Consider the following 13,103-nt stretch of genomic DNA (forward strand, 5'->3'; position numbering starts at 1 on the left):
CACCTTCTTGGACAATCGGGATAGAGCCTTGTCCACATTGGGAGACAACTCCAATTTTTCCCTGTCGTCAGAGGGGAAAGGATATGCCATAAAAATTCTCTTGGGAATCTGCCACCTTTTGTCAGGCAACTCCCAAGCCTTTTCACAAAGCGCATTCATTTCATGAGAGGGGGGAAATTTTACCTCAGGCCTTTTCCCTTTAAATAAACAAACCCTTGTGTCAGGAACGGCAGGTTCATCAGATATATGTAAAACATCTTTGATGGCTACAATCATGTACTCAATACTCCTAACAACCCTTGGATGTAAAGAAGCCTCATTGAAAACGACATCGGAATCAGAGTCCGTGTCAGTACCTGTATCCGCCATCTGGGTAAAAACGCTTTTGTGACCCTGAGGTAGTCTGTACCTGAGACAAAGCCTCCTCCATGGATTTCCTCCATGTTTGTGTCTGTGAATCAGATTTATCCAGTCTCAGACAATAAAGCCACATTTGCATTCAGTGTACTCAGCATAGTCACCCAATCAGCAGTCGGCTGTGCCGACAGAGTCATACCCAAATCCCTCTCTGTGCCCCCAGTAACTTCCTCCGGGGAGGAACACTCAGCCTCAGACATGTCGACACGTAGTACCGACACACCCACACTCACACTGGCCAAAAACAAGGGGACAGAGCCACAGGGAAGCCTGTAGAGAGAAACACAGAGGGAGTATGCCAGCTCACACCCCAGAGCCCATATACTAAAATATATCATATATGTGTCCAGCGCTGTCTACAATATGATAAAAGCACCAAATTTTATGTGCCCCCCCTGTTATTCCCCCTTGTTACTTGAGGGAGCTTGGAGGTCCGGGCCAGCGTCTCTGCAGCACTGTAGAGAGAGAGAAAATGGCACTGGTGAGCAACGTGCGTCTAAGCTCCGCCCCTTCCCGGCACGCTGTAGCCCGCTCAATTTCAAATTTATTATACTGGCGGGGGTAATCTATACGGTGCCAGGCCACCGTATAATCGCTTCTGCCAGTCCTCTGACCCCAGAAACTGCTGCCCAGGGTGCTCCCCCAAGTGCCCTGCACCCTGTGAGTGCCGTTGGTTAAGTGTGTGTGGGAGCATGGAGCGCAGCACTACCGCTGCGCTGTACCGTTACTGAAGTCTTCTGCTGTCTGATGGCTTCAGTTCTTCTAATACTCACCCGGCTTCTTTCTTCTGGCTTCTGTGAGGGGGGTGACGGCGCGGCTCCGGGAACAAGCAGCTAGGCGAACCAAGTGATCGAATCCTCTGGAGCTAATGGTGTCCAGTAGCCTAAGAAGCAGAGCCTTTAACTAAGAAGTAGGTCGGACTTCTCTCCCCTCAGTCCCACAATGCAGGGAGCCTGTAGCCAGCAGGTCTCCCTGAAAATAAAAAAACCTAACAAAAGTCTTTCTACAGAAACTCAGTAGAGCTCCCCTAGTGTGTGTCCAGTCACTCCTGGGCACAAAGTCTAACTGAGGTCTGGGGGAGGGGCATAGAGGGAGGAGCCAGTTCACACCCAGTCAAAGTCTTTTTAGTGTGCCCAAGCTCCTGCAGATCCCGTCTATACCCCATGGTCCTTTTGGAGTCCCCAGCATCCTCTAGGACGTAAGAGAAACATGTTTTGCACCTAGGTGTGTTGTATAGCGTGGAAGGTGTAACTGCATGCACTTTGTATAAGAGAGCCACAGTGTATACTGCATTATGCTGCTGCAAGTTGTCACCACGCAGTAAACTGCCACCACTGTCACACACTCCAGACATAGCGCCCCCCCCGGATGCTTTGTGAAGTCCCGTAGTGAACCACAAGGAAGTCCTGACTGCACAAGAATACTGAACCCAGAGGGCAACCAGAACAGGCCTGTCTAAGGATCACCAAGCCTGGCGAAAAGCTTAAGTAACCCATCTTGCAATGGACACTTGGATGCCAACCAACCTTTCTTTGGCTCCTCCACCAATACAAAAAAAAAGTATGTATGGTCTATACGAATTCGCCCTAACAGCCAAAAGATGTAGTTTTAAGGAAGAGCAATATCCTTGTTCAGATAAATTTCGAAACCATCTTTGGAAGAAAGGACTGTTTCATCCGAAGAACTACCCTGTCAGAGTACCACAATTTTATAGTCTCAAGAGGCTCAAAGGGAGGCCTCAGAAGAGCCTCCAATACCAAATTCACAAAGGGAGGCTGAATCCTAAAATTCTCCGACCCAACCCCCACCCCTCAAAAAAAAAAAAAAAAGGACTAAAACCTGACCCTTAAGGGAAAACAATCTAAGGTCCTAGGTCAGAACGTCCTAATTAAAGGCAAACTATGTGGTAATCTAAACACATCAGCAGAACAACCCGACATTCACACCATGAAATGCACAACCTCCAGATATGATAGTAAATTCTAGAAGTAGCTGGTTTACAAGCCTGAATCATAGCCTGAACAACCCACAAAGCTCTCAAGATCTGGGTATCAAGAACCATGCTGTCAAAGCCAGGCAAGACAAAACTGGGTGTTGACTGGGATCTTGATTTAGTAGGTCTTGCTGGAGAGAAAGCCTGTAAGGAACCTCAGCGTGTGTACCACTGCTGACGAGGCAAGTCTATGAGGATTATAGACAATCCCCTTCATTGAACTGCTGGTGTACCATGTTCAGCATGGACAGGGGTGGAAACAAGTACTCTAACTAAAAGGCCACAATGCTGTCATTTCATCCACTAGCACTGTTCTGGGAGCCCTTGAGCATTTCCGAACAAGAGAACCTTTTTGATTAACTGGGAGGCAACAAGATCTACCTCTATTCTCCCCAACAATTTGCAATCTGTTTAAACACCTCCTGATGTACTTCCCGTTTCACAGGGAAGACAGTGTGATGACTGAGAAAGTCTACTTGCCAGTTGTCCACTCTGGGAATATGAATGAGCCGAAACCCATTACTCACTCAAAGGAGTATGTAAGACACCTCTGTCATTGCTTGACGACTCATTTTCTCGCCCTGCATGTTGATATATGCCTTGGCTGTGGAGTTTTCCTACTCTATTCATCCAAGTTTCTCCTGAAGGACCTGTTAGACTTGGACCAGCGTGTATCGGACCACCACCAATTCCAAAATATCATCACTGACCTTCCGACTTTAGGGAAAAACAAACTTGCTAGACAAGCGAATATATTAGATTATCATGCACGTCCGGAGGATTCAGTATAATAACCTGATGGACGGGATGCCGGCTGTCACAATCCTGACAGCGGCATCCCAGCCATCTGAATCCCGACAGCCCCTCCAAAAAAACATTATCTTGACTATCTTGCAAGTTAGTGGATGGCTAGCATCTAAAATCTGATTGCAGGAAGTGTCTTCCCAGTCCCCATGACACTGATTTGATGGAAGTTGTTTGAAAGGAAAGAGGTCTCCATAAAGGAGGAGGCCCCTAAGCCATGAGTGAGGGAAGCATCCTGCATCTTTGTTCCTGCCGTATCAGTGACTCATTTTAGGGGTGAACTACTGGAAGGCGATTGGTCGCTCAACCTGCTGAGAAATGGAAGAGAGTTCACAATAGAGGTTTTCCTCTGGAAAATAAGGTCCTAGTTCCACCAGGTCAAGTGTGGGAAAACGCTACTGTGTCATATCTCCAGGCAGCATAATGCACAAGACTCTGTGTTCCCTGTACCAGTGCTTTTAGTTACTGCAGGCCAGTGTTTATGTGTAGTGTAGTGTAATAGCGAGTGCACAGCCAGAGAAGTGTATGTCTTAAGTGTACAGTCAGAGATTGTATGTCTTATCACAATGAGCCTGGGTTGTCAAGGGATCAGAAGAAAGTACCTATTATCATGCATGGTCACCGTTAAAACCACATAGACCCTTGTTTGTTTGCCAGGTAAGAGTGCCCAACCCATTCAAGAGTGTATGATGATTTTTTTTATTTTGCGCTCTCTGGTCTGTTCACTGCGCTGTCAATGGACGTAAGAACAACTGAGTTACATGGAGGAGATGGTAGATTCTTGTTTTTTCCCAGTGCCCTGCCTCCTAGGGGGTAAACCTAACCTACCGTTCAGTGCCCAATACAACTTTGGAGAAAGATACTTAAAAACACATTAAAAATACACATTTTATTAACATTTTTCTGACTTACCAGCAGTAAGCAGGGAAGGGATGGCCGCGCAACGTATTAGATCCTCAAGTGGAAAACATTGGCGAGCAACCAGGATTGCTACAAATGTAGCAAGAGAATCATGGAAAGACAGATCACTTACCTACAATGGTTAAGAGACATACAAATACCTTATGGACTCTCACAAGAAAATTTCACATGGTAAAAAAAAAAAAAAAACTAGAAAGGAGATATAGATTTCTGTAAAACTTACATCTACATTGCACAGCAAGTCATTGAAGCCACAGGTGCCATTATTGGATGAGCAGCAAAGAGCTTTTAAGACTCCAAGCCATTCAGAGCTGAGATCTTTGCAAGATCCAGTCAACTCGGCACAGAGGATTGCAATGTCATTCACTCTGCACAAGGAGAAAAAATAAAAAAATAGGACAGCAACATGAATCTGTTCACCGCAACAATGAGATTTTCTTTTTGCTATTACTTGTAAACATACTCCTCCCTTTTTGTCTTTACTGCTCTTTTACATTGTCCTTACCTATCAGTATCGTGGTCTCCGACACACACATGCACAAGAGCATTGCACACAAAGCTGTAACGGTTAGTAGGAGAATCTCTTAAAAGTTTTCCCAGCATGCCGCAGTTGTAACTGTGAGCAGATGGATTAATGATGGTGTCCAACATAAACTCCTGTTCCCACAACATGTTCGAGTCAGATGGATCCACAATACAATATATTGTGTTCTTCACCTTGGAGCAGAAATCGCTTCAGAGAAAAGAAAAACATAATAATAATAAAAAATGAATACAAATAAAAATCATTTTGTATCTAGCATGTCTGTCACTTAAGTTAAATATACATATATACACAACACTACCATGTCAGATTCTTAAATGATATCCCTAAAAGACAAATTCTTCACACCATGTCATGTTTAAGACCGGAAAACTACCCCTCCAATCTACCATTTCTAATGACAAAATTACATCAAGTTACATTTACATACGTGAAAAAAAATTATTTAATTTTTTTGTCCTTATCTGTTAGTTCCTTTTTCTCTGAATACATTGGGGACATTGGAGAAAACCGTGGGTATACAGTGGAGCAGGATGGCACCAAATGGTAATGTTCTTTTCCCAGCAGCACGGGCTCCCTCTCCCCTGCCCCCTCAGCCGGCTTGTCAGTTATATTAACAAGTCCAAGGAGAGGGAAAAGTAGAAGAGAAGAAAAGCCTCATACACACCTAAAGCACACAAGGTCAATAGGAGGTCCCAGTTCAGACACAGGCGTCAAGGTGGGCACCCAGTGTCCCTCATGGATTCAGAGAAAGGGATTCAACAGTAAGGACAAAAATCTCCTTTTATCTCATCATGCATGGTGGACACAGGGGAAAACTATGGGAAGTCCCAAAGCAGTCCACCTAAGAGAGAGAATGCTCTTGTGCTGTGCTCAATACCGTATGCTCGAACCCAGCAGCCGAGACGGCAAAGGTACTAAAGAAATAGAATATGATAAATATGCCAGCAGAAGACCCCTTGGCAGCTCTACAAAGTTGCTCAGCAAAGGCACCACATCAAGTTGCCCATGAAGTCCTTGCCAACCTGGTGGAATGAGTCTGCACCAAAGTTAGGACCAATTAGTTTGCCAAAAGGTAGGCCTGGCTGACAGTGAAGCTTATCGTTCACTAGGACTTGTGAAAGTCACAGAGAATGATTATGGGAGTCTGAGTTACAATGATCCCGCGGCCTCTCAATATAAATATGTAGGACCCGAACCACAAAAAGCTAGACCAACTCCGAAGAGGGATCGGGGATAGAAAATGTTGCATTGCTGTGAGTCCCGGTATATTGATCGCAGAGGCACCAGCAACGTCTGCCGGCAGACACCCGATGCTTATGCTTCCAGCCACAGAAAGTTCAGTAAGTCTTCCAGTTATTTTGTCTGTATGAACAGAGGGCAACTTTGGACTTATTACTAGAAGCCCTATATAGGAGACTGCCCTCCAGCATTTTGCCAGTACCATCAAAGGGCGATCCTGGACTTGTATTCAGTAAAAGCTTATAAGGACATTGTCAACTGCATTTTTGTAGCAACTTGTTACAATACTAGAGCGGCAATTAGACACCAATTGATCCTTATCACGGATTTTAAAGGCTTAAAAAAGTGAGTAATTCGCCAACGGGCGTATCATCACGAGCCAGTATATGTTATGTTATATGTGTGTATGTTATGTATGTGTTACAGTATACCGGTATTAGGAATCACTATTAAGGATATTTGTATATTAACATTCATTTCTGATATAATTTTATTATTCGTGTTTTCAAATAAAGAAAATATATCCATTTTATTATTCAGTCTGAATTAGACTTATTTTTAGGCATTTTTAGTGTTACAGTGGTGAGTGTAAACATCACACTTGATGAAATTAGCGCTGGAAGGCACCCCTCCTTTTTTGTACTTGTATATATTGAGAGTAACGTTGAATCCTCTCATCCCTCCATAGCAACTTAACTTATCAAGTGAAGTGATGAGCGCATCCCTCGAATCTTTTTATTTACCGATATAGTGTGCTGTAACAGGAGCGTGTGTATGTGCACTCCCGCAAGCCATACTACTGAGGGAGATAGATGTATTGAGCTTAAGCAGTATCAGCCATTTTGTTAAGTAGCAGCCATGATGTAGTGAATAAGAAGTATGCTTTGCTGGAGAAATCATAATAATGCTGACATTCCATAGTTAGTACGTTCTGTGCGAAGCAAGGTCGTAGCTATAAGTCTTGAAAACATATTATACAGTTTCTGTGTGTTTAGACTTCTTGTGAAGGACACAAAGGAGGGTGTCAGCTACTGAGGGGTTATGAGAAGAGATGCATTTTGTTATACTTTGTGAGGTATAGCAGTTTTTCATGAAAGTAACTTTCTGCTATATAATGTCATGCTGAATCAAGTAGCTGCAGTCTCATCTTGTGGACCTAACTGCGTGTGTATTGTCTGCTTCCTGGGATTCCCAATCGATTGGTAAACAAACTGTATCGTACAGACAATTGAAGGGACTTGCTAGAGGAGGCTTATCTCCAACACTACAAACAACCCATACTATAAGTGCAGGGAGCAGGGGAGAGGTGCTACCTCTCCTACCAGTGAGGATCAGTAAGTGCAGGTATCCTCACGGCACTCGGCATGGTAGCTATCCATAGCAGTATAACAGGAAGAACCACGCTGCGGGAGGCTGCAACTTGCGGCAGCGCCACAGCAAGCAGCCTCCACATCAACAACATAACAGAGCACATTTGTAACAAAATTTCCTGATTAATGCCAAAATGGGACAAAAACTTTGGTAGGTAGCCAAGGCACATCTGCAAAACCGGTCATTCTGGGTGAAAGATAAGAAAAAGAGAACAATGGGAAACCCAACAGGTCAAGGCGATGGTAAGAAGACTTCAGTGTAAAGCAAAGGCCCACCATGTTCAAAAATTCAAAAGCGAGAAACCTTATGTGCTTTCAACACCAAAACCAGGTCTTACCCAGAGGAACAAATAGTGGTTGAAAGTGGCGAACCCCTTGGTAAAAGGTCCGGGCATCTGGCAACAAAGCAATATTTTTCTAGAAAAGAAAAGAGTGCGGAGACTTAACCTTAAGGGAGGAAAGCCTAAGGCTCAAATTCAAACCTTCCTATAAAATGGACAGGAGCTGGGCTAAACTAAAAACCTGAGAATTCAGACAGCAGACCGAACGCCAATTGTAGTAGGCTTGCCACACTCGGACAGATTATAGCCGGAGGTCTCTGGACATTCCACAAAGTACAGAAGACAGAGGCTGAGAAGCCTTTTTATCTTAAGATGGATGTCACAAGAGTCACCCCATCAATGCAAGACGCTTCTGTAGACAAGGGCCTTGAACTTCAGCTTGCGGAGAACTCATGGACTTCAGGAGATTGGAGGAAAAATGTAAAGTGTCAGGGTCAACAGGACCACCAGAGTGTCCATCAGAAAAAGATTGCGGATCCAGGAGCAATATCGAGGACGCTTGTTGTTGTGATGGGAAGCCATAATGTCAATGTGCTGACATCCTCAATGAGTCACCAACATAGGGAACACTGCTGGGTGAAGTCAACACTCACCAGAGTGGACGTCTTGGCAGCTTAGAAAGTTCGCCTCCCAATTTTGAACTCCTGGGATGCAAACTGCAGAGAAAGCTGTAAGGAACCATTCGGCCCAATGACGAATGCGGCTCACCTACCGCATGGCTCCTTTGCTGCAGAATCCACCTTGATGGATTATGTACATTACTGGACTTTGACCGGCTTGTGCTGAAGAAGAAACCTTGCCTGGTACAGGGTTTTGTAACACTGCCTGAAGCTCCAGGACGTTGATTGGGAGTAACTCCTCCTGAGACATTCACCAACGCTGAAAGGTGTGGTGGCCCGATACCGCTCCCTAGCCCATAGGCTGACATCGGTATTAAGCAGGGCCTTGGATCTAGAATGGACAACCCTTATCCAAATGGGATTTGTGGAGCCACCACATCAAGCTGTGGGGCACCAAAGATAGGAGGAACATTTGGGAGCGAAGATGAAGATGGGATCGGTTCCATCTGGCCAGTGGCTCCAACTGAAGAGATCTGGAGTGAAACGGAGTGTACAGTACTCCACAAAGTTGAAGGTGGAGACAAAAATACTCAGGATCTGAATGCAGGTGTGGCTAGAAAACCTGTGATGCTAATGGAAGTTGGTCCCAGAGAAGGGCAGAGGCTAACCGCAGTTAGCTGATCTCGGGTAGGATTGTCCCCTAGCCTTGCCTTGTGGAAGAAAAGGAACTATAGGAAAAGCTCTTCGACTTCTGAGCTGCTGACAGGAGGAAAGCGGTCTTGGAATCCGCTATGGTAGACACTATCTTATCTTGTTCGGAGACCAATAAAACATTGCCAGTTAAAGGTAATGCTTCCAGAGCCTTTTAGAAGTCTGAGTCAGCCCTCCAAGTACGCAGACAGATCACGTCCTGCAGCTACCACCGCAAATAGGACCTTTGAACACAGAAGGCCAGATTCAGTGGCCACTTCTCCCAAATAAACATTGGCATCACGGATTAGCTGCACCTTAGACAGTAGTTCAGTGGGTACCAGTGCGCAAACTATCCACAGGAGAATCCACCCAATGCCCTCATGTCTTAGACACCCAGGCACAACCCAGTGCTGGATTGAGCGCTTCTCCTACATTGGAAAAAAAAACCTGCAGAAAATTCTCCAATTTCCTATATAAACAACTAGGGTAAAGAGCACCAAAATGATTTAAAAGACCATCTAAAATAATAAATTGGTACCTAGTAGTGTATAACAAATAAGTGTGCACACAAAATCCACTGACCAGCAACACAGGTTAGAGGGAAAGAAAAGTGTCATAAGAAAACAGTCACAGCAATTGTTAGAATAGGAAACAACAACATTATATATAATACAGGCACACAGAAAACATTTAGTGCAGAAAGTCAACAGATAATGGACAATAGTGCTCGACAATAAACTCCAATAGGGGTGAAAGGAGTCTAATGCTAAACCTGACTGCAAGAATGAGGTTCAGGGGAGGAAGGTGCCACTGTCTCTCTCTGATAGCAAGGCAAGCAGTGTGAAAATGGCTGCCAAGAATCTTCAGGGAGGAGCAAAGAAGAGTAGCAGCAGCCCTGTGGTGAGTGGCGCGCATCAGAGGACACACCAAGGAGTGAGGGGAGGAGATTATGGGGAAGTAATCCCTCCCTCTGTCTGTCCAACCCCAGGGAATGTGTCCTGCTCAGTAGAGTGCCCATCGTTACAACTATCTTCCCTGGTGGTCTAGTGGGGCTAGGGAGACCACCAGGACCCCACCTTCTAGCACAGCCGACTGCCTTCCTGGCTGGCGGCGTATAGTCACAAAGACCAGCATCTAAGACGTTGACTCGCCACAGGCTCAGTATAAAAATAGGATTTTAATTACCTACAGGTAAATCCTTTTCTCGTAGTCCGTAGGGAATGCTGGGGTCCAATTTAGTACCATGGGGTCTAGACGGGTCCTTTGGGAGCTATGGGCACTTTAAGAGTTTAACAGTGTGCGCTGGCTCCTCCCTCTATGTCCCTCCTACCAGACCCAGTCTAGAAACTGTGCCCGAGGAGACGGACATACTTCGAGAGAAGGAAATACACAGATAGTGGCGAGATTCACACCAGTTCACACATAACAAAAAGGAAAGCCAAGCTAACCAACTTGGAAGAATTCAGCAACGGCTGAACCAACAATATTGAACCAAGTAACTATGCAGTAATACAAAGCATCCTCTACGGACTACGAGAAAAGGATTTACCGGTAGGTAATTAAAATCCTATTTTCTATTACGTCCTAGAGGATGCTGGGGTCCAATTTAGTACCATGGGGATGTACCAAAGCTTCCAGTACGGGAGGGAGAGTGCTGTGGTTCCTGCAGAACAGATTGACCAAACTTTATGTCATCGGAGGCCAAAGAATCGAACTTGTAGAACTCAGCAAGCGTGTTCGACCCTGACCAAGTAGCTGCTCGCCAAAGCTGTAAAGCCAAGACACACCGGGCAGCTGCCCAGAAAGAACCCACCTTACGAGTAAAGTGGGCCTGACAGAATTTGGAATCAGCAATCCTGCCGTCGAATAAGCATGCTGGGTAGTAAGCCTGATCCAGCGAGAAATCGTCTGCTTAGAAGCAGGAAACCCAATCTTGTTGGGATCATAAAGGACAAATAGAGCGTCCGATTTCCTGTGACGAGAAGTTCTCTTCACATATATCTTCAAAGCCCTCACAACATCCAAGGACTTTGAGCGAATTGTGGTGTCAGTAGTCACTGGCACCACAATAGGTTGGTTGATATGAAAAGCCGACACAACCTTTGTAAGAAATTGCTGACACGTTCTGAGCTCAGCTCTTTCCTCATGGAAAATCAAATAGGTGCTCTTGTGCGACAATGCCCCCAATTCTGACACGTCTTGCAGATGCCAATGCCAACAGTGTGACCGCCTTCCAAGTAAGAAACTTTACGTCCACCTCCTGTAAAGGTTCGAACCAATCCGATTGCAGAAACTGCAGCACCACATTAAGATCCCAAGGTGCCGTAGGAGGCACAAAGGGTGATTGGATGTGCAGAACCCCTTTCAAGAAAATCTGAACCAAAGGGATAGCAGCCAATTGTTTTTGGAAGAAAATGGACAAGGCCGAAATCTGGACTTTTATTGAGCCCAAGCGAAGGCCCACATCCACACCTGCTTGCAAAAAGAGGAGAAAACATCCCAGTTGAAACTCCACCGTAAGAAACTTCTTGGATTCACACCAAGAGACATACTTTTCCCCTCCTGGCTTGGATCAGAATAGGAATAACCTTGTTTGGAATGCCCTTCCGAGCTAAGATCTGGCGATCAACCTCCATGCAGTCAAACGTAGCCGCGGAAAGTCTTGATAGGCGAACGGCCCCTGTTGTAGAAGGTCCTCGCGAAGAGGAAGAGGCCTCGGATCCTCCCACAGTAATGCCAGAAGATCCGCATACCAAGCCCTTCTTGGCCAGTCCGGAGCAACAATGAGGATCGCCGGAATTCCTGATCTTTTTATTAGTTTGAGAACCCTTGGGATGAGTGGAAGTGGAGGGAACACATACACTGACTGGAACACCCACGGAGACACCAGGGCGTCCACTGGCACTGCTTGTGGGTCTCGTGACTTGGAACAGTACCTCCGAAGCTCCTTGTTGAGGCGAGAGGCCATTGTGTCTATTAGAGGAACACCCCCATCGGCTTGTTCACCTCCGGGTGGAGGCTCCATTCTCCTGGATGGAGATCGTGTCTGCTGAGGAAGTCCGCTTCCCAGTTGTCCACTCCCGGAATGAAGATCGTCGACAGCGCCAGCGCATGCCTTTCTGCCCAGAGGAGGATTTTTGTTACCTGTGACATTGCAGCCCTGCTCTTTGTTCCGCCCTGCCTGTTTATGTAGGACACTGCTGTGACGTTGTACGACTGAACCTGAATGGCTCGATCTTGCAGAAGATGTGACGCTTGGAGAAGGCCGTTGCAGATGGCCCTTTGTTCCAGAATGTTTTTTGGAAGGACAGATTCCTGACTTGACCACATTCCTTGGAAGTTTTCCCCCTGAGTGACTGCTCCACAACCTCCGAGGCTTGCATCCGTGGTTAGAAGAATCCAATTCTGAATTCTGAACCTGCGGCCCTCGAACAGGTGAAAAGTTTGCAGCCACCAGAGAAGTGAAATTCTGGCTTTCGGCGACAGGCGTATCCACTGGTGCATGTGAAGATGTGATCCCGACCACTTGTCCAGGAGATCCAGCTGGAAGAACCTTGCATGGAATCTTCCGTATTGTAGAGCCTCGTAGGAGGCTACCATCTTCCCCAGAAGGCAAATGCACTGATGAACCGATACCCGGGCTGGTCGCAAGACATCCCGGACCATTAATCACCAACGATTTCGCCAGTGGTAGAAACACCCTCTGCACTTCCGTGTCGAGTATCATCCCCAGTAAGGGCAGTCTCCTTGTCGGTTCCAAATGTGACTTTGAAGGTTCCACCCATGATCCGGGAGTAGTCGAGTTGAGAGTGCAATACTCTTCAACAGCTTCTCCTTGGATTCCAGATATGGAATTATATTCACTCCCTGTTTGCGGGGAGGAGCATCATCTCCGCCATGACCTTGGTGAACACCCTCGGTGCTGTGGAGAGGCCAAATGGTAATGTCTGGAACTGATAGTGACAGTCCTGTAGTGCAAACCGTAGACAGGCCTGGTGAGGCGGCCATATCGGAATGTGAAGGTACGCATCCTTGATATCCAGGGATACTAGGAATTCCCCCTCCTCCAGACCTGAGATCACCGCTCTCAGAGACTCCATCTTGAATTGGAAAACCCTCAAGTAAGGGTTCAATGACTTCAGGTTCAAAATAGGCCTTACCGAACCATCCGGTTTCGGTACCACAAACAGGTTTGAGTAATAACCCTTGGTTTTTAGG

The 13,103-nt window shown here is 46.0% G+C and overlaps 1 protein-coding gene across 3 annotated transcripts in view; it reads right to left on the bottom strand.

The window, feature by feature from the left end:
- MED12 (mediator complex subunit 12) overlaps window positions 1-13,103 on the bottom strand; it is a 272,752-nt gene that overhangs the window by 82,815 nt on the left and 176,834 nt on the right. For all 3 annotated transcript variants that reach the window (XM_063937138.1, XM_063937137.1, XM_063937136.1), the window contains exons 21-23: window positions 4,641-4,868; window positions 4,359-4,503; window positions 4,127-4,247 (exon numbers count right to left, since the gene is read on the bottom strand). In XM_063937138.1, coding sequence (XP_063793208.1) covers window positions 4,127-4,247; window positions 4,359-4,503; window positions 4,641-4,868 — 494 coding nt within the window. The remainder of the gene's footprint in view (window positions 1-4,126; window positions 4,248-4,358; window positions 4,504-4,640; window positions 4,869-13,103) is intronic.

This window comes from Pseudophryne corroboree, chromosome 8, assembly GCF_028390025.1.
Source record: "Pseudophryne corroboree isolate aPseCor3 chromosome 8, aPseCor3.hap2, whole genome shotgun sequence".
NCBI classification, from domain to species: Eukaryota; Metazoa; Chordata; class Amphibia; order Anura; family Myobatrachidae; genus Pseudophryne; species Pseudophryne corroboree.